The 26,767-nt window shown below is 38.7% G+C and overlaps 1 protein-coding gene across 2 annotated transcripts in view; it reads right to left on the bottom strand.

Moving 5' to 3' along the window:
- The window catches only part of PTPN2 (protein tyrosine phosphatase non-receptor type 2), a 58,324-nt gene that overhangs the window by 15,291 nt on the left and 16,266 nt on the right, over positions 1-26,767 (bottom strand). For both annotated transcript variants that reach the window (XM_039523231.1, XM_039523232.1), the window contains exons 3-6: positions 16,495-16,595; positions 13,456-13,554; positions 11,064-11,201; positions 266-475 (exon numbers count right to left, since the gene is read on the bottom strand). In XM_039523231.1, coding sequence (XP_039379165.1) covers positions 266-475; positions 11,064-11,201; positions 13,456-13,554; positions 16,495-16,595 — 548 coding nt within the window. The remainder of the gene's footprint in view (positions 1-265; positions 476-11,063; positions 11,202-13,455; positions 13,555-16,494; positions 16,596-26,767) is intronic.

Here is a 26,767-nt window from a genome sequence, read left to right as displayed (position 1 = left end):
AAATAAGGTCTATAAAGACTAAGACACATTAAGATCACCAGTTTGAAAACAGGTCTATATTTTGAAGAACTTCTACTCATCCCACATTTGTGGAAAAATATAAATTTTCAAACATTTATTTAAGCCATCAGAATAAGTGTTAGAGAAACGAAGTAGCTTCCACAGGGTCTTCATTTACCTTCACAAATGTGTGGCTTATTTACAGATATCTGATTTTTAAGGAATTCTCATCAAAAAGCACAAAAGCCACCACAGAAACACTTACCAGGACAAGACAGGTGTCTACTAATGAAAATGTGCCAGAGCGTCCTATCCCTGCACTACAGTGAATTACGGCAGGTCCATGTTCAGGACTCAGCGAACCAGATTCTCTGACTTTAAACAAGAAGTTGAGGAATGAAGCTGGGGACTCAGGGACTCCAAAATCTGGCCACGTAGTATAATGATAATGAGATATCATCCTGGACTCACCACTCTAAAAATGAAAAATATTACAAAAAAAATATGAACAAAAAGGGTACTTCTGCTTTTGGATAATTATTTTTTTAAGACTCGCCCATCAGCCTAGGCCAAGAGATACTCAATATTTTCAACCTCTTAGTCAGGTTGACACAAACTGCTTGCTTAAAATTTGCACCCTTAGACTGTTCCCAACAAAAAATTGGCACTATAACACTTCTTCAAGCACCAGGTCGTTATTTGTGACCGACACCTTAGTTATATTTTGTTTTTTCATTTTAAAAGCCATACTAAGATATCTACTTGGATCCCATTCCCCACCTTAACATTAACATTAGTACTTTCCCCCTAAAATTTCCCTCTAATTACTACTAGTGCAGCTCAACTGATGCCAACAGTGAGAGCACCAGTGTGGACGGGGCTGGCTCCAGCAGACTGCCAACATTTGAAGCTGCATGTTGTTTATCCCTGCTCTGAGCAGGGGTGGGCAACACTGTGTTTAAATTGCCAGTAGCTGCTGGAACCTTGTCCACACTAGCACTGCCACTGAGGGTAGCAACAGTGGGAAAGTTTATGGGAAAGTCCTACTGTAGGCAGGGCTTAAAGAGGCCCATATGTCAGAAAACCCTAGACATCACTTCTGGTGGAAACAGTCAACCTTGTTCCATATATAAGTGGATGGAAAGGCTATTGGGATTATGCAAAGTTTTCCTCCTTCCTTGGAAGAGCTCTATGCCAACACCTCCCAACTGCATTAACCCCAGAGAGCTTCAGGAACCAGTTTTGACTACATGTCCACTAGACTCACTAAGACCCAGCTGTTCAAGCTACAATTTCTTGAGATTCCAAAATCCTAAATATCCATAACTAAACCACCTCAATCTCAGTACCAGGCATCAGTTTTTCCAATACTTTTCTCTAAACTTCCCCAATGTTACCATCTTATTTCTCTGTTTTCTTACAACGATAGCTAGAGCTCTATACATAAAGTGAATAGTTAAAAAGATTTAATAAGATTCCATTAAAGCTGAAGTATTTTTCTTTAGGTCAATGACAAAATAGTTTCCATTTTGCAGGACACTAGAGAGATCCTCTCCTGGTCAGTCCATTGCAAGTTTTTATGAAGTGCAGATTACTCGAAGTGACTTGAAACAGCATTATTCAGTTCATGTTTATTGTGTCGCATCAACATTTGTTCTGGAAACAAGTTCTTCTACAGTTACAGCTTTTGCTTTTCCCCTCATTTAGGGCCCAATGCTGCAAGGTTCTGAGCACCCTCAAAGTTCTGCAGAAGAAAGTGTACATTGAGCATGCCAAGTACTATAGAAGTGCAACTCAACCATCCTGTAATACACATTGAAGGGGACAACAGAATCTGATTCTTTGTAGTTTGTTACTAAACAATTTATACATTCACATATATTCTCTTGATGCACAAGTTAGAATAAATAGAAAATTCCTATCGGTACAGCAAAGCCAATACAAGCTTCAGCTCCTTCTCCCGAACTTGTATTGGCTTTGCTGTACCAAAAGGAATATAGAGTAGTAAAAATTAGTCTTTGTTCAAACAGATTTGATTTTCAACACACACCGAGTATATCCACTGATTAAGGTGCCATTTTTATACTGCCACTTTTCAGAGCAGAACTATAATCCAATACCCCCACTTAAATCACCGGTGAGCAACAAAACTGCAGGTTAGAGGACTTAGATTCTTTCACAAGCAGCCCTTTTTGAGGCAAACCATCAAAGTTTGCATTGAGTAAATATCTGCCACATAGGACTACATTTTTGAAACCTGAAACAGGTTTTCCTTTTGTAGGAATATAGTGAGATTTTCTTTATCAATATTTGTCTAAGGCAAAGGCTTAATACTAGTTTTACTTATTTTTTTTAAAGCAAGCACTTTTACCAGTGAATTATCCCCAATATTTTGTATTTACACAATGTCCAAGGAGAAGCAAAGCAATTGGTTTTCCTGTTAATTTCTTACTTTTTTATATTATACATACATACACACACACACACCCCAAATTGACAAAAGAGTCACTCAAAACAAGACATTTGCACATTTCCATTTCACAATTACAAATTGTTTTAGCTACCAAGGAAAACATTTGAGGGTAACCATTGGGTACTTGGAGAAAAGAGAATGCATTTTTAAAATGTGTTACCTTTAAAATTATGAGTTTAAGTATTTGCTCTTATTAGTATGCTGGTGTAGCATTCCACATCAGCTGTGAGACCTAGTTGTTGTCTTCTAGTCTTTTCATTCCTACCAACCTCTTTCCTAGAATCAAGGTATATCCTTTAGCTTCAGGTAACAGCTTATCAATTGAGGCTATGCCCTGGCTATTGTTATTTGCTTCTGTGTGTGCCGCCAAAATCTGGGTGAGTTACTACGCTTCCTCTTGGCCCAGCTCTTAATCTTTATATGATTTTAACAGTGCATCAGAGCAACATTAATGCTCCAGTTTCTATTCTGGGGTTGTATAGATTGTGCTGAGCTATCCTCCAAAATCCCCAAAGATAAAGTGGATTTATGGTTCATCCAAAAATTCTCCTTAGATTGATAAGTGATCCAGGATCCTTTTGACTCTGGCTCAGTCTTTAAACACTTCCTCTAGATAGCTTGACTGTACAACTTGTTGAATGACCTCTTTGTCACAACAGTTTCATGCAAGGCAAAACTAGCTCAAATACAGTCCTCATCACTTTGCAACCCCAAACTTCTCAAGACTATGTAAGTTGCACACTTGTTCTCACCTAACCTGTTCACAATCATCTTGTGTTATACATTACTATATATGGCAGGGCAGAGGTCTAGTCAAGGAAAACATCATGTTTTATAATCCAGTTTCTAATCTGCAGAGAGTTTAAGATTCCTCATCAGCGTCAACGGATGACTGCACAAAAATACTGCCAGTCCTGTAAATTTTCTATGTGATTAAGAGGTACATCTACAAACAAACAAACAAACAAACAAAACCATGCAATCAGCCAGCCAATATATTTACACACAAGGTTTAAACTCATCTCTTCAGTTCGTCCTCATGATTCTAAGGAATGGTAGGAGGGAGGACAGCAAAATAAAGAATGGATTTCAAGAAGGCAGACTTCAGCAAACTCAGGGAGTTGGTAGGTAAGATCCCATGGGAAGCAAGTCTAAGGGGAAAAACAATTGAAGACAGTTGGCAATTTTTCAAAGACATTAAGGGCACAAGAGCAAATTATCCCACTGCGTAGGAAAAATAGGAAGTATGGCAAGAGACCAACCTGGCTTAACCAGGAGATCTTCAATGATCTAAAAAAAAAAAAAAAAAGAGGCCTACAAAAAGTGGAAACTAGGTCAAATTACAAAGGATGAATATAAACAAATAACACAAGTTTGTAGGGACAAAATCAGAAAGGCCAAGGCACAAAACGAGATCAAACTAGCTAGAGACATAAAGGGTAACAAGAAAACATTCTACAAATACATTAGAAACAAGAGGAAGACCAAAGACAGATAGGCCCATTACTCAGGCGGGGACAAGGGGGGACAGAAAACGTGGAAATAGCAGAGGTGCTTAATGACTTTGTTTCGGTTTTCACCAAGAAGGTTGGTGGTGATTGGAAATCTAACATAGTGAATACCAGTGAAAATGAGATAGGATCAAAAGAGACTAAAATAGAGAAAGAACAAGTTAAAAATGACTTAGACAAATTAGATGTCTGTAAGTCACCAGGCCTGATGAATATTCAAGGAGCTAACTGAGGAGATATCTGGGCTATTAGCGATTATCTTTGGAAAGTCATGGAAGACGGGAGAAATTCCAGGGGACTGGAAAAGGGCAAATAGGGCAAAAAGGGAAATAAGGACAACCCAGACCAGTCAGCTTAACTTCTTAACCCTGAAAGATAATGGAGCAAATGAATAAGCAATCAATTTGCAACTATCTAGAAGATAATAAGGTGATAAGTAACAGTCAGCATGGATTTGTCAAGAGCAAATTATGTCAAACCAAACTGATAGCCTTCTCTGACAGGGTAACAAGCCTTGTGGATAGGGAGGAAGCAGCAGACATCCTGTATCTTGACTTTAGTAAGGCTTTTGATACTGTCTCACATGCCCTTCTAACAAATAAACTAAGGAAATGCAACCTATATAGATAGAGCTATTATAAGGTGGGTGCAAAACTGGTTGGAAAACCATTCCCAGAGACTAGTTATCAGCAGTTCAGTCACACTGGAAGGACATAATGAATGAGGTCCCGCAGGGATCAGTTCTGGGTCCGGTTCTGTTCAATATCTTCATCAGTGATTTAGATAATGGCATAGAGAGTATACTTATGAAGTTTGAGGACGTGCTACCAAGCTGGGAGGGGTTGCAAGTGCTTTGGAGGATAAGATTAAAACTCAAAATGATCTGGACAAACTGGAGAAATGGTCTGAAGTAAATAGGATGAAATTCAATAAGGACAAATGCAAAGTACTCCACTTAGGAAGGAACAATCGGTTGCACACATACAAAATGGGAAATGAGTGCCTAGAAAGGAGTACTGCGGAAAGGGATCTTGGGGTCACAGTGGACTACAAGCTAAATACGAGTCAACACTGTAACGCTTTTTTTGCAACAGCGAACACCATTCTGGGATGTATTAGCAGGAGTGTTGTAAGCAATACACGAGAGGTCTTCTTCTGCTCTACTCTGCACTGATTAGGCTTCAACTGGAGTATTGTGTACAGTTCTGGGCACCACATTTCAGGAAGGATGTGGACATACTGGAGAAAATCCACAGAAGAGCAACAAAAATGATTCAAGGTCTAGAAAAATGACCTATGAGGGAAGATTGAAAAAAATGGATGTGTTTAGTCTGGAAAAGAGAAGACCGAGGCAGGACATGATAACAGTTTTCAAGTACGTAAAAGGCTGTTAGAAGGAGGAGAGAGAAGAAGTGTTCTTCTTACCCTCCGAGGACAGGACAAGAAGCAATGGGCTTAAATGGCAGCAAGGGAGGTTTAGGTTGGACATTAGGAAAAACTTCTTACCTGTCAGGGTGGTTAAGCACTGGAATAAATTGTCTAGGGAGGTTGTGGAATCTCCATCATTGGAGATTTAAGAGCAGGTTAGACAAACACCTGTTTAACAACTTAGTCCTGCCATGAGGCAGGGGACTGGACTAGATGACTTCTCAAGTTCCATTTCAGTCCTATGATTCTATAACATACACAATAGTACAGAAGGGTTTAAAGAAGTTTCCTTTGGGGTTTAAATATTTTTTAAGTCTCTATTTGAGGTGGAGAGAGTAATCATGTTACCTTTTTTTTCAAACTCTTTGTTAAAATAGCATTTCAGTGAAAAGCCTTCCTAGCTTTACCAAGAGGAAAGAAACTGCAGAGAAGAGACCAAGAAACTACAGAGAAAAATTCCACAAAGATAAGTGCATCAAAACAAAGACCTTCTCTTAAGTCCCAAGTTACTTGTAAATACTCATTCCTCAGATGCTTTCTTGAAAGAGTGCTACAGGACATCAGTATACCAGTAAAATATATTTTTAAGCAACCGATGGTTAATATGCCATGTCAATTCCCCTCCCCCACCAACAGTATTGTAGAAATTCCATCTCTAACAGGTAACATCACACTCATGGACTGCTTTGAAGACATGTACTCTTTTCCTTATACTGCTTAAAGAATACTAAATAAAAAGGGCTGCTTTTATGGCTCCATAAATCTAGCCACCAGGGATCTAGCCTTATCTCCCTACCAGTGGATACCATGCTCTGGGCCTTATACCTAGGGCTCTGCCAAATTCACAATCCATTTTGGTGAATTTCAGTCATAGGAATTTAAAAAAAAAAATCATAAATTTCATGTTTTCAGCTATTTAAATTTGAAATTTCATGGTGTTGTAGTTGTAGGGGTCCTGACCCAAAAAGGAGTTGTGGGGGTGTGTGGGAGGGGAGGGGCGAGTGGGTTGCAAGGTTATTGTAGGGGAGGCTGCAGTACTGCTACCCTTACTCCTGCACTGCTGCTGGCAGCGACGCTGCCGTCAGAGCTGGGAAGCACTGCCGATGGGACTTTTAACAGCCTGATTGGCGGTGCTGACCAGAGCCGCCGTGACCCAGTGCCTTGCATTCCGTGACCCAATACTGAGTTGCGACCTGCAATTTGAAAACCATTGATCTAGGGTGACAATCCCAAAATGTACATTTTGAGTCCTGGTCCCAGGCTGAATGACTCCAGGACAGGATTTGTCCCAGATTCCCAGCATCAGCCTCTTCCTGGTGTGGGGGCTGAGATGGGCCTCAGCCCCCACTTCTCCCCCCCGGCCACCATGAGGCTCTGCCCCCTGCTCCTCCTCCTCTGCCCCCTCTCCCCGCCCAAGACCCTCCCCCTGGCCAGGCCAGAAGCCAAAGCAGGGCAGTAGTAAGAGCGGCCCACAGAGCCCAGGCCACTGTGGGGAGCCTGACCCTCCAACTGCCCTGGGCAGCGTGCCTGGGGATGTGTGGGGCCATGGGCTGCTCTTGGGCACCTCGGGCTGCTCTTGGGCACCTCAGGCCCGTGGCCCAGGGCAGGTGGAGGGTTTGGAGATCCCCAGAACAGCCCAGGCTCCTTGGGCAGCTCTCACCACTGGCCCAGCTCTGGCTTCTGGCTTGGCCAGGCCTCAGGGGGAACAGGAGCAGGGGTGGGGCCACAGAGAGACAGGGTTCCTGCATGTGTCTCATTTTTGCATTTTGAAAAAATCATCCTCAGCATTTGTACCCTCTGCACTTGAGTCAGGCTGCATCATTTTCCACACTGCCTGGGTGCAAGTAGGGAGAGCATAGGAGAGTCTTCCTGCTCTCAGTTCTTCTGCCCAGTGTCATAACTGTCTACAGCAGCCAGGAAGAACAGTTGCAAGAGCATATTCAGTGCAGATGGACTCTTAGCTGTCAAACTCTAACACAGGGGTAGACAACCTATGGCACGTGTGCCGAAGGCGGCACGCGAGCTGATTTTCAGTGGCACTCACACTGCCCGGGTCCTGGCCACCGGTCCAGGGGGTTCTGCATTTTAATTTAATTTTAAATGAAGCTTCTTAAACATTTTAAAAAACATGTTTACTTTACATACAACAATAGTTTAGTTATATATTATAGACTTATAGAAAGAGACTTTCTAAAAACATTAAAATACATTACTGGCACGCGAAACCTTAAATTAGAGTGAAAAAATGAAGACTCGTCACACCACTTCTGAAAGTGCTCTAACACATCTCTGCTTTGCACGTGCAAACAAATTTCTCAAAGACTTGTAACTTGGCCAAATTTGGGTGGCTTTTCACAGGATCAATGAAGGATCAACATCTGTGACACAAATGCCACCCCACAACGTTTGAAACCTTTTCTTCGAAGTATGGAGGTGCTAGAGCTTCTCAATGAAACATTTATGAACATTTCCCCCTAATTTAATTTAATTCTTGGAAACAGCTGAACTGTTTTTGCTAACACTTTCAAAACAATTCAGCCTGAGGCAGACAACACCCAGTGTGGAAAATTTCAGCTCAGACAGTTAAGTTTTGGCTAAGTTATAAGCAACTGGAAACAGGATCTTATAATGGAATGCATCAGTCAACTTTAGTAGAGATGGTAGTACTAGCACTACCTAGAATTAAGACTAAGATTTAATCACGGGTATTTTTAGTAAAGTCACGGACAGGTCCCTGGCAAAAAACACCATGTCCTGTGACCTGTCCATGACGTATACTGTAAATACCCCTGACTGAATTGGGAGCAGCGAAGAAACGGATGCATGGCACCAGCTTGGGGGCCGGGGGGAAGAGGCCTGAGGGCCTGTGGCACCAGCTGGGGGTGGGGGGAGAGAAGGACGCCTGCGACCGCGCCGGCCCTGGGTGGGGATGGGGGGAGAGAAGGGAAGCCCCGGGTGGCCAGTGACTGCTCTGGCTGCGGGGGGGTGGGGGGGCGCTCCTGGGATCAGCTGCTGCTCTGGCCACCCTGGGATCACTGCCAAGAGCCCCTGAAATGTGGCTGCTCCTGCCACCCCCAGGACTGCTGCTCAGGCGGGGTCCCTGGGGCCAGCCGCATCGGCTGCTGCCCGGGGCCGCCAGAATGGCAGTCGGTGCAGCTGGCTGTGGGGCCATGCGAGTGGCTGGCTGCAGAGCTGCTCCAAATGCCACTGTCCCAGGCCAGCTGCTCAGGCAGCCCCGGGGTAAGTCACACCAGCTGCTGCAGAAGTCCATGACCTCCCTGACAAACATGGAGCCTTATCTATAAATCAAGAAAAATGGGCGAGGGAAATGGAGGACACACTAGTGAAGTCCTTGTGAAAAGGAAGAATCAGATTTGCATATTCTGAAAAGGAGCATGTGTTAAGCAAAAAATGAGGAAATTGTGTAACATTATCTGCAATACATGGTGCATTAATTTTATTTAACTCTTCATTGGGATCTTTCCAAACACTCTTCCCCTTCTCCAAAAATCATATACTCTATGACACTGACCACAAAGGCAAGTATAAACATTTGCATGAAACAGAACAGAAACCAATTAAGGTGTCAAATACTATGTCTTATACTACTTTGTAGATAAATGCATTTCTGATAATCACTTTTCCACTGAAAAAACAAGTATATCCAGAAGTTTTAATTTTTTCAGTAACCCTGTAAAACAGTGGTCCCCAACATTTTCATCTGGTGGGCGCCAGACGAAGAAGGACCATGGCAGCGGTGGAGCATCTGCCGAAATGCTGCCGAATTTCTGCGGCGACGCCTCTCGATGACGCCACTTGCCACTGACAAAAGGCGTCATTGAGAGGTGGTGCCGCCGAAACGCCGCAGAAATTCGGCGGCATTTCGGCGGATGCTCCACCACCGGCCAGGACGTGGGCGCATTTAGATGCCCCCACGGGCACCATCGCACCCGCGGGCACCGCGTTGGGGACCCCTGCTGTAAAATATCCCTCTTTTAGAATTCTTCACTCATATTTTGGTGATACCGTGCAGAGATTTGCTGTTGTACCATAAACAATGTACTGTTGAAGAGTCTGAAAGGATTTTACAAATTCAGTAATCCTAGTTTTCCCAGATCTTATGGAAACGTCAGGGTGTATTAGCTCTTCAGATAAAGTTGTATTCTTGATCTTCTTTTGCTCCAGCTCTAAAGTTTACACCTTTCTCAATTAATGTATTTGGTATGTTATTAATCAACTAACTGCATAAAATTTAGAATAAGCAGCAAAAGATGCAGGTGAGCGTCACGCATTTAGGACTAAACAGGAATACTGAATTCTTGAGAATTTTATAGCACACTTATCCACTTATCACAAGTAGAATCAAATACAATAAATGGTTAGGAGCCACTATGTAAAAGCTTGATGCTAAGAGAGGGAAAGTAATAATTTCAACAGTTAGATGTAATTCTTTTGTGAATTATTAAGTACTGTTTTGTAAAACCTTCACATGATTTCTGTTAAAATGTTATTTTATACACTAGAGGCTTATAAGAGGACCAGTGCATTTAAATAACACAGTCACTTATTACCTTATTCCACTCTTCTGAAATGAGCCAACTTCACATATAAGGCTCTATCTAGAGCACATACGGGCCTGCTTCAGAGGACTAAAAAACCCAAAGCCTTAAATGATGAGCAACAGTGAAGTGAGAAGCAAACTGGGGGTATAGGAGAGCTTCTGCAATTGATAACTTCTGCACTCCACGCTATCTGAACCTTAGGCCAATATCAGCTAAAGTCCAAATACTTCATGGGAGTTACTGCAAGCATTAGAACTGGAGTAACTCTTGGGAGTGGGAAGAGAGGGAGATGGGGACTGTCTATTCCAGGCCCCTAAAGACAAAAGCCCCAAAACAACTGTGTAGTATTTGGGAAGACTGCTGCCTCAAGTTGACAAAAGCAGTGGCGGGCTTCATCTCCTCAACCCCAGCCCTTTAGGCACCATTCCTCCCTTCTTCACCTCTCCCACTAATATGAAAAAAACCAAAAGGGAACAGCTGAGTGGGGAGAACCCAAGTCACAAGGACACAGCTGTGTAAAGTTCTACCTTGTCTCACTTTTATGACCAGTTGTAGAATGTTGATGTGAAGAAGCTCATGGAGGAGGTTTCAAATTCACTTTCTTTCTAAATATCTTGTGTCAAAGCTTCTTTAATGGCATTATAGATTCAATTAACAATATCCAAAAAAGCAAACGTTTTGCAGAACGAAGACATTGAAGAAATAGACTATACTGCCAGCTTCTCTCCCACAATGCCACTGACCAAACTATGTTACCATTATAATCTTAAAAACCCCACTACTCTGCCATTGCCAATTAAAATTAAACATGGTGTTGGGATACTTTGATTTCCAATTTAGAGAAATTAAAAAGATTCAAGATTTCAGCACTTAGAATAGTGGCCTATTAATTTACACACACATACTAATTCATACACTTGTATGATTGTGTCTTTTGCACATATTAAAAGCAAAATAAATGTTAGAACCTTTTATGCAAAAATTAGTCTAAGCATGAAATGGTAGTTTCCTACACATATTTCAAACAATACTTATTATATATTTAATCCTATGAATATGATGTACACATGTATGGAGAAAAATGCTTACATTGATGTTTTCTAATTGTAGTAGGTGAACTGTATAATAGGATTTTATATCCTCTGATACTAGCCTCACACAAAATCCCGTTTCCTCGAACATCATGACTTCCTCCTCTTCTGTTGGCCAGTACTGTGCACATTTTACCTAAGTTAAAAAAAGAAAGTAAATATTTGCCCACTGAGACAAGTGACAAAAAATAAGCTATGCGGGATCACAGATTCTACATGGGATGGGGGATACAGATGCATTATGACAGCTTTTCTCTTCATCCTGAATAAGGAGATAACATATTTTAGCTTAATGATCGTTACCATTTAACTAAAACTGTCTTTTCAAGGATATACAGCATCCATTTATTAGCCACATGTATAGCTGAATTTAACACAGAGTTTAAGATAATTTTCACAAATAATATACATTGAAGAAAAAAAAAAAGTATTAATGCTAACTTGTGGACATGTTTCCAAAGAACTGAAGCACTATTAAATTAGAGTATTTAGGGCTCAATTCTCCACTACTGAGCACTTCCCACTGTGATTTACATCAGTGCAAACAAAATATAAAATTTATATTTAGTAGCATTTTACATTCACTTAGTACAGATGTAAATGACTACACCAAGTTCCCCAGTTCATAGGCTTTGCTATTTTAGGGCAAGCCGCTGGTCTACCTATTTCAGTATGCTAGTCAATAGCTACTACTACTTAATTCCTCAAAAGGAAAAGAAAGAGCCACAATTGGACAAGATTTTGCATGGGGGAGAGGGATAGAAAAGATTCCTCTCTGACCCCTATCATGAGTCTATGCTCTGAAGGAAGCTCTGAATAATGCTTAGACTATGCAGACTGAGATAAAATTTTAAAAAGGAGTGGATAAACTAAACTAAAAAAAAAAAAAAGCCATCCATAATATTGTCTTGATCCCTGGTAGCAGTGAATTCCACAGGATTACTATACACTACATAAAATAGTGTTTTTCTTTATAAATTGTAGCTCTATTGTCAGTTTGAGATTCTTTGTAAAATTTGGGGGCTTGCATAGCTGGTTCTAAGTGTATATTGCACACACACTTATGTGCTTATAACTATGTCCTTCATAATTATGAATCTCAGTTCCGTCCTGTTAAAATCCTAGTTTTTACATTCTCATCACTTGCAAGTAGTGTTAAACGCTCTAGCCATATTCACTACCCTTCTCTTGCCCTTTCCCGAATTCTGATACATCTTGACGTGCACCCAAACACTGTACTTGCTTTAAGTATCTCTACAATCGACAGACACCTTTACTGAGCTCGTCCAATGACACTTTTCACCCTTCAGAGCATTCTGCAAGTTCAGTGCCCACCAAGCACATAAAAGAAGTTTTTGGGTTTTTTTTACAATATGTATTACTTTACATTTATAGAGGTTACACGTCACTTGCCATTGTGCAGCATCATTCCCAAGGTTTTTAAATTAATGCATGATTTATCAGAATCCTTTAGTGCTTACTCACCTATCTGAGTTTGTGCTTAGAAGTGAATGGGACTTCTGCATTTCCTTTGCTTGCATAACTCGATCCCAAAGCTCCAGGCATAGTACATTAGGCCATCAAACTTTTCTAGTCAAGAATTTTTGAATGACCAGAACTTTATTGCATTTATAGCTAAGAACAACTGCTAATATCTAGATATTTAATGAGTCACACAAGCTGGCAAAAAAAGCTCTCTCTCAAGTGATTCATAATCTCTAAATTCTCACTGACTTGTAAGTAAGTGAAAACAGACTAGTTTTATTTCGGCTGGTAGCATGAAGTCAGGCTTTCATTATCAACAGTGGTCTATTAACAAAACATTGCTACTGTCAGAAAAAAAAATCTCAATGGAGTTAAACTTAAGCTAAGTTTCCTACCTTTTACATCTCATCTTGGAACCCACCTAAGCCCTAACTCCTACTCCCAGCTTAGTTCTTCCGCTTTTACATCCCCCTGCCTCAGGAATTTTATTTCATCTTTCTAGACCTGTACTTACTGGAGACTGTTCTTACTGAAATGAATTTCACCTCTTACCTTTATTAAATGAGGTAGTGGAGCTATCTTAGCCCGGTACAATTGGAGGAGAGTCTGTAAATGCTCTCACTTATCCCCTCAAACTACTTTAAAGTTATTTCTGGTCCTGCTTGTAGAATTCGTATAGTATCTCAATTGTCACAATAATCAAATGTGCTAAAACAGCCAGCAAGATTAGTGTTCCCATATTGTTATTTAAGCTTCCAACAACAACAAAAACGAATGCATTAGCTCTTCATAACAGTACATTCCTAACAATTAAGAAACAACTTTAATATCCCAATTAAGTGTGGTTTGATAGCATTAAAAGTATGTTGTTTATGTATAAGTTGCATTAAATAGCCATTACTTACTGACTCTTTTTCAACAATTCTGTTTAGCATGACAACAGCTCTGGTCTTTTGTTGCCATACCATTAGCCAAAAATGACAACAAGTATTAGGAAGTGGACCCTGTGCGAGTAAGGAAAGAAAGAGGGAAAACATTCACTTAGTGCTCAAAACAAGAATCATAATTCAATTATATCTGAAAAATTGTCTTCAAAAAGAGAACAGCGTAAGACAGGAAACTTAAGTCAATTACACAGCTTATACACAAATGCAGAATATAAACATTGAGTTTTCTGGAATGCAACAGTGAGGCATTCCCATTAGCTAGCCTACAACAAACTATTCTGACAGATTCATAATTATAAGTGATCAATTTATGAACAGCTTCAGAAAGAAAGTTAATTTATATAAATAGAAATACACTATATTCCTCATCAGTGACAGCTGTTAAAAGTACATTTTATGGATAGGATGTCAGTATCAGAGAGAATTATGCTTTCAGGCATTATCAGGTGCAGAATCTGATGGATCCCAATAGTTCTGTTGATAGCTTTTTAAATGGTGAAGACCTGTTTCTCAAATGTAACACTTTTTTATTGCAGCATTCCATCACCTTACATAATCAGGAACATGATTACTTAAACAGCTGTGAACATCCAAGTATTTCAACATCATTAAGTTTTATAACTAGCACGGTGGTTCTCAACCTGTGGGTCAGGACCCCAAAGTGGGTCTTGACCATCTTTTAATGGGGTTGCCAGGGCTGCTGTTAAACTTGTGGGAGCCTGGGGCTGAAGCCCCACCATCCAGGGCTGAAGTCCTCAAGCTACAGCACCCCCCAAGATGTGTGGGCTCGGACTTCAGTCTCTCTTCCTGGAGTCTTGTAGTAATTTTTATGGTCAGAAGGGGGTTGCGGTGCAATGAAGTTTGAGAAACCCTGAACTAGCAAATTCAAGACAGTGTAAATGGCAAAGTATTGAATTCTACAAGTAAATTTAGTCAAGTTCAAGCACAGAATAAATATGCATAGAAGTCAGTACTGTATGCATGCATGCAGAATAGTCAGCCAAGGTAATTTTTTGTATTAAAGATTTTTTTGCAGACATTTTCCTGTTTAAAGAATTATATATTTAGAAGATCACAGTTTGGAGGCATTTTCACCATTTCCCTGCCCTCTGTGAAACAGTGATTTTTTCACAGGGCCCTATTTATAGCTATCCTGGATTTTGTATATCAGGTAGGCTTTCCCCCCGCCCCCCCATTATATGCACGTTGTGTGAATGACATCTCTCTATGTATGGCTCCATTAGATCAGTAGTTTAAAAGCCCACTTCATATACAAAATCCAGGATTCCATATATGGCAAAATACCATCCAAAATGTTGGCTGGATGCTAGTTTAAAAAAGAACCACACACATTACAAAAAAGTATTTTAAAGCCAATCTTACTTAAAAGGAGAAGCTGTTTTCAGGCTTATTTACATATTACGCAAATAAGTATTTCAAATTATAAAGACTTGAAAAATCCACTCAACAATCATGACTAGAAAGCTTTCCCCCGGTATGTGAGAGTGACTAAGCTATTTCTGCAGAATTCAATCATCCATTTAGAAAAAGATTAAGTTTCTAGACATTTTTTTATTGTTGCAAGAAGCCTTCCCAATATGAACTGAATATGCACTGATGCTCCATTGTTTTCCTGAGTCTGCCACAAGAGGTACAAAAGTTCTACTATTGCTACTGTTTGGCAACATCATGGGCAAGAAATTTACAAGAGACTTAGGTCAGTTTCATTGCTACTGTTCAGAAACCTCTTGTGCCCTGAAATTGTCAAGTATTCCATGGATTTCTCATCAGTTTCATGATGCTCTGGCTTAGAAAAACTGAGAAGTAGCAGAAACAGATCCTGAAATTGTACACGGATGAGGACCTCAAAAATGGAGGATGGAAGGGAATGTAAAGCAGTGGAGACTTCCCACAGCCAGGCTACTCTGGAGGGGTGAGGGAAAATAAAAATTCTCCCTTCTCTCAGTAAGGAATTATAGCTTCAAACTGATCTATGGCTATTAGCCAGAACTTGACATGAAAAAGGAAACTCTCCAACCACTAAACTCCAGTACCTTCCCCCTTCCTTGAAGCTGGGATTTTAAGAGTTCAGATTTCTTACCAAGATGTTTCTTCTGGACCTCCTTGGTTAGACTTCCCCAACGTCCTATTTAACAGGTTTAGTCTTCCAGCTACTAAGTATTAGGCAATTTTTTCAAGCTATATAAATTATAATGAATTTCTTGGCGTTATACTTACAAAGGATACAAGGCAAATGTGTGAGTATGTTAAGGATACAAGGCAAATGTGTGAGTATGTTAAATTGGAGGAAAGTTGTATATTATTTGGGAACTAATAGTAAATCTCAAGCTTTCCGCCACTACTACTCGAGTAAACCTGAGTGTGCTCATTAATTCAGGGATACTGCTGCATCTAATACATTTAAGTTATACAATATTTTACCTCATGGAAATAGGGAAAGTCTGCCTTAGGAAAGTTTAAGTTAACACTTACTACAAAGCTGTACGTGACCTGCATAAAGACAACTATAGCACACTGAGGATCAAAATAATAAAGGAAAAGAGATTAACAAAGAAACCAAAGACTCTCCTCTGGATTTTTTGTCAATTCTTACAAATGTGTATGTTGGTACCATTCATGCATGTGTTTTTGTTTAAAGGGAGAGGGAGAAGAAGCATGTTCAAAAGGAAGAGAGTACAACAACAGATAAAGTAACTATTTGGATATTTTCATATTAGTTGAAAAGAAAAATCTGTTTTAGAAACATTTGAAAACTTTAATATATAGATTGCTATGAAATAATGCTTACCCTGCAAATATATCTTTTAAAAACTAGAAGAACATCTTTGTAATCAGATCAGATATACTGGCTATGTGTTTCATTTACTGACTGAGGAGAGCAGCAAAGATGGCTTCATTCCCATGCAAGGCTGTGCTATGCCATAATGTCCATGTTCTCCATCCCCCATAACAATTTAATATCTGGTTATTACTTACCTGTGTTAAAATATAGTTTCTTTGGGCTTCTTCTATGACTACTAAACTGGCATTGATATAATCATTCTCTGTGTTCTGCAGTTTTACACGACTATGGTCATCTAACAATAGAAAAAGTTAAAATTAAGACATATGACAAACATGGAAGCAAAACTCCTGTGATAAATTAATTTCACATATTTCCAGAATTTATCATGTCATGGTGTGATATCAAGGCATAACTGGCATTCATTTGGTCTAAATGCAAAATTCACTCCTAGCTTAGTTATGAATGACTAACATCGCTATTCTTAACTCTTGCAAATAAAAATTTATATATAAAATATTTTATACACATTCAAAAAATCCCATTATCCAAATATCTTTGGAAACATCCATATCCTCTGTATAATCAGAATTTTGGATAATTATTCAGAAGTTCTGATAGAAACAGAAGAAATCAGAAGCCAAAAGGTCATTTTTGGATAATCTGGGTTTAGATGTATATATATTTAAAATGGAACTCCCATTTTAAGCCCCAACTCTGCAGCCAGAGCTGCAGCCCCTATGCCCATGCACAGTTCTGCTCACTTCAAATGAACACAATTTTAATTAGCATTTTCTGACTCCTAACAGATCATCACAAATGTAATGCAAATATAAGACCGTAGCACATTAACACATGAGGAAACTGAAACAGAGATCAAGTGACTTGACCAAGGTCACCCAGCAGGCCAGTGACAGAGGTGAGAATTTACTATTTGTGGGCCCAATCCTCTCAGTATGCACCCAAAACTCCAGGTTTACTTCAGTGATATTTTTGAGATTGCGAACCTTGTCAAGATCAGGCCCTATATAAATAATCGATCGTGAAACAAAGGAAATGCAACACAACTGAGGAAAAGTTAAAATTGGAACCTGGAGCATATATTCTTAACATCGCATTAATAGATTTTTACACTTAAATTGTTTGATCACCTAGTGGCAGATGACATCCTTGTGCTAATTTCCTCCCTAATGCTTCAGCAAGTAAGTGAGAATGCTGAAGAAAATCACTAGCCTACAACCATATTGTCGTCACACACCGATCCCATATTATCAATATTCAACATATCTTCTTGAAAACAATTTAAAATGAAAAAAAAGATTGTCAATGCACTAACAAGGCTGAAATTTTAATCAAGGATCAGGAGATTCACAGTCAAGGTTCCCACAACCATCTTAACTCTCTCCTCTTGCATAGTGTAATTATCGCAAACTCAAGCACTTGAACAGGTAAATTTTATACTATCCACATCTTTAAAATATTTATTTATTTAGTATATGGAAATGCATCTCTCACCACAACACAACTATCTTAACTCTGATCCATGGATTGTTGAGAATTTTATTTATTTTGCATTATATTTGTTAAATCGATTTCATGATTCACAAGTTTAAATGACTACACTTGGTGCAAAGCACTGGAGAATTAAACCCCTAACATCCAACTGGGCTACCCACTCAGTAGACTGAGACTCCCATTCAAACCAATGAGGGACGATTGAGTCCAAAACCACCTAAAACAAATCCTTAATAATTTGCCTAAGTATAATCTATTTCTCTAAGACAGCTAGTGCACAAGTTTTCAAAGAGATTTAACCACTCAAAAAATGAGCTAGAGGTAAGCAAAGAATAAAACTGAAGTAAAATATTTCAAACCACAGTGATTTTTTAAGTGAACTTTTTAACAAGAACAATTTGATTTTTTTTCCCCCAAAATTTTTAGAAATATCCTCCTTTGTCTTCAGAGTTAATGTGGCAATTTTCAAAGTATAAGGCTGTACAAAGGAAGCTGACTGAAATCATAACTCTGGAGAGACTACTCCCTTTCCAAAATATACAAGAAGAGAGTCAGAACTGATGCAGAACCCTAATTTTGTAACTTTGATGTCCTCCAGGTGGATTCTTTTTTTAAAATGAGAAAGAGGGAAAGGACCCAATGGTACACATTTTATGAAGGACCTCCAAGCATTGGGCTTTTCTCCCCTCTCCTTCTGTGCAACAGCCTACATCCACTGACCCTTGAAAGCACATTGCAAGCTCTTGGGGAAGAGAAATGCACTGGTGGTTGGGACAATTTTGGTTTATTTTCTTTTTTGGCTTTGGCAAAGTTACTGGTTTAACTATGTTTGCATTAGTATTTCTAGTATATGGCAAAAAGGACCTGGAGCTGTAGGTAGGCTTTTTTTTTTTTTTTTTAAATTGCATACCTCTATATGGAGGCTAGCACACATGTAAATTAGAGAGATTCAAAGAGATACTATGTATGTTTTAAGCAAAATATATCTCCTTACATTATATTGCCTGGAAATGAAAACGTTAATAGGTTTTCCTTTCCTGTACTGCTTTGTTTTATCTCAAATATTTCTACTGGACAGAAACCAAGATCTTTGTAAATATTACATGTCATTTGCCAACAGGAAAAACTTAAGATCTTGTTATAGTAAATCACTCATACAGATGCTAGTGTTCTCGGAAAGATGATGTCAGTAAGCACTGTTAACAGTTTAATCACTCTGCAATTGCTGTATCATTTCCAAATAGGAGATAAAAGACCCCAAAGAGGTTTCACACAGTAACGTGCACACACAAGGTATTCAGCCTTACTTTTTAAAAACACTACAAGAGACAATGAATACATTTAAAATTCCTTTCTGTAGGACATGGTGAAGAGAATCTTGGGGTTGGAGTAGTGGGAAACGATACCAAAATTTAAGTGCTATCGTAGGACCCAGCCTGTAATCCATCAGACAGAAATACATGCAGTACAAGGATGCATTGCTCCTCTCCTTTCCATCAAAAAGAAGGTTCCTAGAAGACACTAGGACGTAGAAAACTCATGTGTGTCCTGGCTTGCTCTACTGACACCAATCAAGCCAATTTTTGAGTGTTAATGATAATGTTTCCAGTCTATAAATAATTTCCAGTTATTATTCATTCAATACTTGAACTGATTATATAAATAACAGAACTTCTTCAGATTAAATTTAGTTTAAAGAACCCCACTTACCTAAAAATTTATAGTTAGCCATGCCAACAGAAACAGCTATGATGTAGGATTTCTAAAATTTCTAACACAAATTTTCCACTTCAACAGAATGTACAATCAGAACAAGAAGTGGAAATCTCGAAAAATGCTTCTTATGTTGGTTCCCCTACTAAGAAGGCTTCTATACCCAGAAAAACAACATCTGAAATTAGCAGCCTCTTCAGTTACTCACTTTAGTTGTAGACTTCAGTATGCCAGGATTTCACCCAAACACCACTGTTTTTGATGGGGTCAGAATTTCATGTTTCACCTCCTTGTCCACTCTCATATACATCAAATTGTTTATATGTATTGAACAGCCAAGTGGAGGACTTTTGGTACGTGGCCGGCTGCTGTTCTTACAACCAATTAATGGGAGAGAGGTTTATTTGAAAATAAGTTATGTTTCCAGAAATGAAAGCACAATGAGACTTAAAATTTGGTAAAGTTTAGTGAGCATGATTCCTGTTTCCTAAACATGGCATTATTAATTGCCAGGAGAGTAAATTACTATTTACTGGATTAAAGAAAAAAATTAAAAGAAAATGTGGGTGAAAAAGCTCTGAACCATCCCAATGGCCCAATCTGAGGCACCCTTGCAGACAGCAAACCCTCCTCCCTCACACAGCGAAATCTAGACCTGATTATTCCTAGCTAAGCCATTCGACTCCAATATATTGTAAAATACAGTGCTGACAAATAAGATTCAGAGACTACATAAAATAAAGGGAAGGCCGAGTGGTTTTCCTCCTTTGCACCATGCTACCACTTGCTGTAACAATTAATGCTGACATGTTGCATAAATCAAGGTCTAGCCCATAATTTCAGTATAACCACTGCACAGAGTTCTGATTATATCATGCTATGCTTTTACAGCATGATTTTCCAAATACTCTAAGCATCTGAAGCTCCAATTGATTTCACTGTAATTTGTGGGTGTCATTTCTGAAAAGTCAGGCCACTAATTTCAAATCAGAATTTGTATCAGCTGTTGCATCAGAAAGTAACTAAAACAAAACATGTATCTTTTAGTTTATTCCTAAAGTGCTTATCATAGTACACTATAAATATCATAAAAATCAGAATTTGTATATACTGTTAAAATCTACATCCACAGGATCCATCTCTAGCCAGGGTGGATTTGATTTAAATCACTAGTCGGGAAGACTATTTAATCATGGTTTTCTACATAAAAGTGCATTCTTGTTGGTTGTTGTAACTTTAATACATATTTTTCACAACTCAGATAGATGTAGATTTCATTTTTAGAAGGTACATACTACACATTTTTAAATAGTGATTTATTTTGAAAAAACTTTTCAGGATAGTTTTACAGCTATATCAGAAAATGAATGATTGTTTGGTTACTTCATTTACCAGAGGTAATTAAAGCAGATATTTATGAAGTCATTGGGAGGTGATCATTAATATTTGGAGAATTTACTTGCCATGCTGTATTAGGAGAACATCACTAAACAGACATTTAAATTGTTTTATTTAACTAAAAACAACAACATTAAAGTATTTTGGATTTTTTTCTTCAATAGCAAACATAATATTTTAACAAAACAAGCATATGTCCCTCGCTTCTTACATTTGTCTCCAGATTTCTTCTCCTTGTCCATATCTAGTCCACTCCCAACAATCTTCTATTCATTCAACTTTTTGAAACTTTGCACTTTTAGAGAGGTAAGGGATTGACTCTGTGTACACAAATTTGCAGAGGGACAATAGAGTTGAGGTCTGGTATTTCTCACCTCTCTATATTATTTATTTAACAACATTTGTGCTGTTAACAAGCATGTTACCTTTGGAAACACAAATTCACAGTTTGAGAACTGTAAAAGCAAGCATCTCCAATGGTATCTTCTAGACCAGGGCTAGGCAATCTATTGCACGCATGCCAAAAGCGGCACACGAGCTGATTTTCAGTGGCACTCACACTGCCTGGGTCCTGGCCACCAGTCTGGTGGGGCTCGGCATTTTAATTTAATTTTAAATGACGCTTCTTAAACATTTTAAAAACCTTATTTATTTTACATACAACAATAGTTTAGTTATATATTACAGACTTATAGAAAGAGACCTTCTAAAAACGTTAAAATGTATTACTAGCACACAAAATCTTAAATTAGAGTGAATAAACGAAGGCTCGGCACAGCACTTCCGAAAGGCTGCCGACCCCTTTTCTAGACTGAGCACTAAGTCCCATTGGGTACATAGAAAAATTAACCTAAATAATCCACAGAAGCCTGTGGAAACCCAAAAGATTGGGTCCCTAATCCATGAACTATTGGAAGGCACTTACGAAAAAACTTTTCTTAAGCATTACATGAATATGTTGTCTCATACTATAGAATTAGAATTTATAATCTCTATTCCATGAGATATCTTTGAGCTATAATTTATCTTAATTAAAAACTAATCTTTAGATAGGTATTTTCCTCAAAAAGCATTTAATCAAAAACCCAATTTAAATACAAAAAAATCTCTTTTCTTTTAAATTATTAAATTTTATCCACCCTGTCTCCAGCTCAATTTCTAATACTGATGGCACAGCATAAGTGCAATATGCCTATTTTTAGCATGACATCTTCCTGCTCTAACAATTAAGAATTTTGAAGGTGCTAACAGTAAATCTGAAATACAAAACTAGAAATCACACTATAGAGGAACAATCCGATGACTTTGACAGGACAGATAAGAATTTGAAGGCCATTCTTGTAAGAATTATAGCCCCAAAAGTTGTTTTCCTTTTAACAATGTGTTTTCTGAGAAATGGTTTCATCTGTCAGGAAATGACTAGCTCTCAAACTGAACCCAGTGACATTTCAGATTAGCTTCCTCTTTCACTACCACTATACAGTCAAACTGCCCCTTTCTCTACTCTAGAGTAATTTGTACTACCAATCAAATGCCAGAGTACATTTTTTCCTATTAGCCTCAGCAAAATAGAGTTATTTTTATAGCCTTTTCAAAGATAAGTTATTTATCCACCACAATTAGATGCACAATAAAAAATAAATAAGCTAAAATATTTATGAAATTGTAAACTGTATAAAAATGAACTCTTAAATATGTTACAGCTTTGCCATTTGATAATTCAGATGGAGCTCAGAAGCTCTCTTGTCCCATAAGTGAATCACATTTTTTAAGGATCACCATCTTGAAGGAATAAATGATAAAATTTTCAACTCGGAATGATTCGTCCCTCCCTAATAAACTAGTTAGATAGCGTCTAGAGAGCTACCAGCAAGCACAGGCAACTACTATTACCACCATTACATTTAAACAAATTTAAAAGTATATTAAAGTTGCAAAGTCTAGGACTCAAAAGTTACGACGTACCAAGATTAAGGATGCCATACAACCTTAATTCAGCATTCTTGTATGTATGTATGTATGATGATCAGGTTCTACGTACTCCATGAGACTAAACTCCACAGCAGCAAGCCCTAAATGCTATGGAATTTAGTGTTTACTGTCATGGAAATGTTCACTTATCGCAATCTCATGAAATACCCTTTATTGCCCCCACACATACATGACTACCCATCCCTCATTTGAAGATGTACTCAAATTTATTAAAACTTGTAAATACCATTTTAAATATTAATTGAGTTTATGATAATTGTATGGTATAGATGAGGGCAGTAGAAGTGTACATCTGAGAGAAAATAGAGGGTAGGCTAAGGGAAGTGATGTTTCCCGAAGATGTCCCTTAAAGCATTAGCAACAAAGAATCCTGTGGCACCTTATAGACTAACAGATGTTTTGCAGCATGAGCTTTCGTGGGTGAATACCCACTTCTTCGGATGCAAGGTCCCTTAAAGCATTGTCCCTTATTTTTCCATGTGGTTTTCCCTTATTTTCCATCCAACAAAGGTGGTCATCTTTGCACGTGCATAAACACACACACTTCCCTCATTGCTGATATCTGAAAATACTCATGATGTAAAATTCAACAATGATTATTTTTAAGGGCAATTAATTTCATTATGCCCTCCTGGTGGCCTGGCTCCAGCTGCTGCAGCTCCTGCAGCCTTATACAGGTGGCCCAGCTCAGAACCTCCTTCCTTCCCTGTGTGCTAAAGAAGGGAGGAGCTTGTGGCTGCCTGCAGCAGCTTATCTCCCGGGCCTCAGTTGCTGCGCTGTTCTCCAGACAGCTTGCTAGCCTACATTTACCTCTCTCCCTACTCCCAGCTGGGAGCTCAACCCTGATTCCCAGCTGTTGCCTGGTTCCATGGCATAGTGCCACGTAATCCAGCTAATACCCTCATGGGAAAACTGGATCGTAAGAGGCAGCTGGAAGCAGGTCCTGCCAAGACAGGAAGAAAGAAAACAAGTCCTAAGATAACGTGAAGCAAAAAAAATTCTGTGGCAAAAGTGCTGAATTCTATAGCATCTCAGAAGAAATTCCAGTCATGAAATCAGAGTTCAAAGGGCCTCAACAGATGAATACAGCAGATCACACCACTCAAAAATCCTGTTGCAGGCTCTCTAAATACAACTGTATTGGTCTGCACTCAATATTTTTTCTGTTCTCTTTGCACCAATCAGAGCTACACATACTTTAAAATTAAAGCTCAAATTCTGGAGCAAAATTCTGCAATGAGGCGTGAATTCCCTGGGAAAAGGAGAACACATAGGCTCTCGCCCAGTACTATGGGTTCTATGGCAAAGTCAGGAATAAAACTTGGCTGTCATGAGTTCAAGCCTACTGCCTGAACTACAAGAGAACATCATCTCTTCTTACAACCCTGTCTCATTCACCATCAATCTGGTGTGCAAAATGAGGCAGTGCTCTGTAGAACAAATATTCTGTGCTAATGTAATTGAACACAATCATAATGCATACCCACAAAAGGGCCATCTCAAGGGCATGACGACTGAAGTCAATGGAAACAAGAATTTTTGCTGTAAGCTGGGGACTTATAAGCGACAGAGGAAGAGAAAGACCTGGGTGTAATGGTTGATCACAGGATGACTATGAGCCGTCAGCGTGATGCAGCTGTGAAAAAAGGCTAATGCACTCCTAGGATGCATCAGGCAAGGTATTTCCAGTAGAGACGGGGAAGTGTTCGTACTACGGATGTCAAGCATTTTTTTAAAAATGCATCGCGATTAATCACACTGTTTAATAACAGAACACCATTTATATAAGTATTTTTGGATGTTTTCCACATTTTCAAATATATTGATTTCAATTACAATACAGAATACAAAGTGTACAATGTGCACTTTATATTTATTATAAATATTTGTACTGTAAAAATAAAATAGTATTAAGTGAATTGAAAAATATAAGTACTGTAATGCAGTCTCGATCATGAAAGTTGAACTTAGAAATGTAGAGTTATGTACAAAAAATAACTGCATTCAAAAACAAAACAACGTAAAACTTTAGAGCCTACAAGTCCACTCAGTCCTGATTCTTGTTCAGCCAAACGCTCAGACAAACAAGTTTGTTTACATTTGCAGGAGATAATGCTGCCTGCTTCTTGTTTACAATGTCACCAGAAAGTGAGAACAGGCGTTCTCATCGGACTGTTGTAGCAGGCATTGCAAGATATTTATGTGCCAGATGTGCTAAAGATTTGGATGTCCCTTCATGTTTCAATCACCATTCCAGAACACATGAATCCATGCTGAAGATGGGTTCTGCTCGATAACGATCCAAAGCAGTGCAGACCACGCATGTTCATTTTCATCATCTGAGTCAGATGCCACCAGCAGAAGGTTGATTTTCTTTTTTGGTGGTTCAGGTTCTCTAGTTTCCGTGTTGCTCTTTTAAGACTTCTGAAACCCTGCTCCACACCTCGTGCCTCTCAGACTTTGGAAAGCACTTCAGATTCTTAAACCTTGGGTCAAGTGCTGTAGCTATCTTTAGAAATCTTACATTGGTACTTCTCCGTTTTGTCAAATCTGCCATGAAAGTGTTCTTAAAATGAACAACATGTGCTGGGTCATCATCAGAGACTGCTATAACATGAAATATACGGCAGAATGCAGATAAAACACAGAGCAGGGAACATACAATTCTCCCCCAAGGAGTTCAGTCACAAAATTTAATTAACGCTTTTTTTTTTTTTTAAACGAGCGTCATCAGCATGAAAGCATGTCCTCTGGAATGGTGGCCAAAGCATGAAGGGGCACATGAATGTTTAGCATATCTGGCACGTAAAACACCTTGCAATGCCAGCTACAAAAGTGCCATGCGAACGTCTGTTCTCACTTTCAGGTGATACTGTAAACAAGAAGCGGGCAGTATTATCTCCTGTAAATGTAAACAAACTTATTTCTCTTAGCGATTGGCTGCACAAGAAGTAGGACTGAATGGACTTGTAGGCTCTGGAGTTTTATATTGTTTTGTTTTTGAGTGCAGTTATGTAACAAAAAAAAAAAATCTACATTTGTAAGTTGTACTTTCACGATAAAGAAATTGTACAACAGTATTTGTATGAGGTGAACTGAAAAATACTTTTTCTTTTATCGTTTTTATAGTGCAAATATTTGTAATAAAAAATAGTATCAAATAAACACGGTACACTTTCTAGTCCGTGTTGTAATTGAAATCAATATATTTTAAAATGTGGAAAAATATCCAAAATATTTAATAAAGGTCAACTGGTATTCTATTATTTAACTGTGCGATTATGCGTGATTAATTTTTTTGAGTTAATCAAAAAAAAATTTTTAAGTTAAGTTAACTGCAATTAATCAACAGCCCTAGTTAGTACCATTATACTGCTGAGACCTCATCTGGAATTGTGTGCGCAATTCTGGTTTCCCAGGTTTAAGAAAAATTAATTCAAACTGGAACAGGTGATGCGATGGGATACTAGGATGATTCAAAGTATGGAAAACCTTCCTTACGAGAAGAGCCTCAAAGAGCATGCTTATTTAGCCTAACCAAAAGAAGGCTGAGGAGAGAGGTGATTGTTCTGTAAAAACACATCAGAGGGATAAATACCAGGGAGGGAGGGGAGTTATTCAGGTTATTCGCCAATGTGGACATAAGAACAAACAGATATAAACTGCCTATCAACAAGTTTAGGCTCAATATTAGGTGAAGGTTTCAAAACATCAGAGGAATGAAGTTCTGGAACAGCCTTCCAAGGGGAGCAGTGGGGGCAAAAAGTCTTACGACCTTCAAGACTGAGCTTGATAAGTTTATGGAGAGGACTATATAATGGGACTGTCTACAATGGCATGTGGCCCATC

Source organism: Mauremys reevesii, linkage group 2 (assembly GCF_016161935.1).
Source record: "Mauremys reevesii isolate NIE-2019 linkage group 2, ASM1616193v1, whole genome shotgun sequence".
In the NCBI taxonomy this organism is placed as follows: domain Eukaryota; kingdom Metazoa; phylum Chordata; order Testudines; family Geoemydidae; genus Mauremys; species Mauremys reevesii.
Note: the sequence above shows the minus strand (reverse complement) of the source record. Positions and strands in the feature narration are given on the sequence as shown.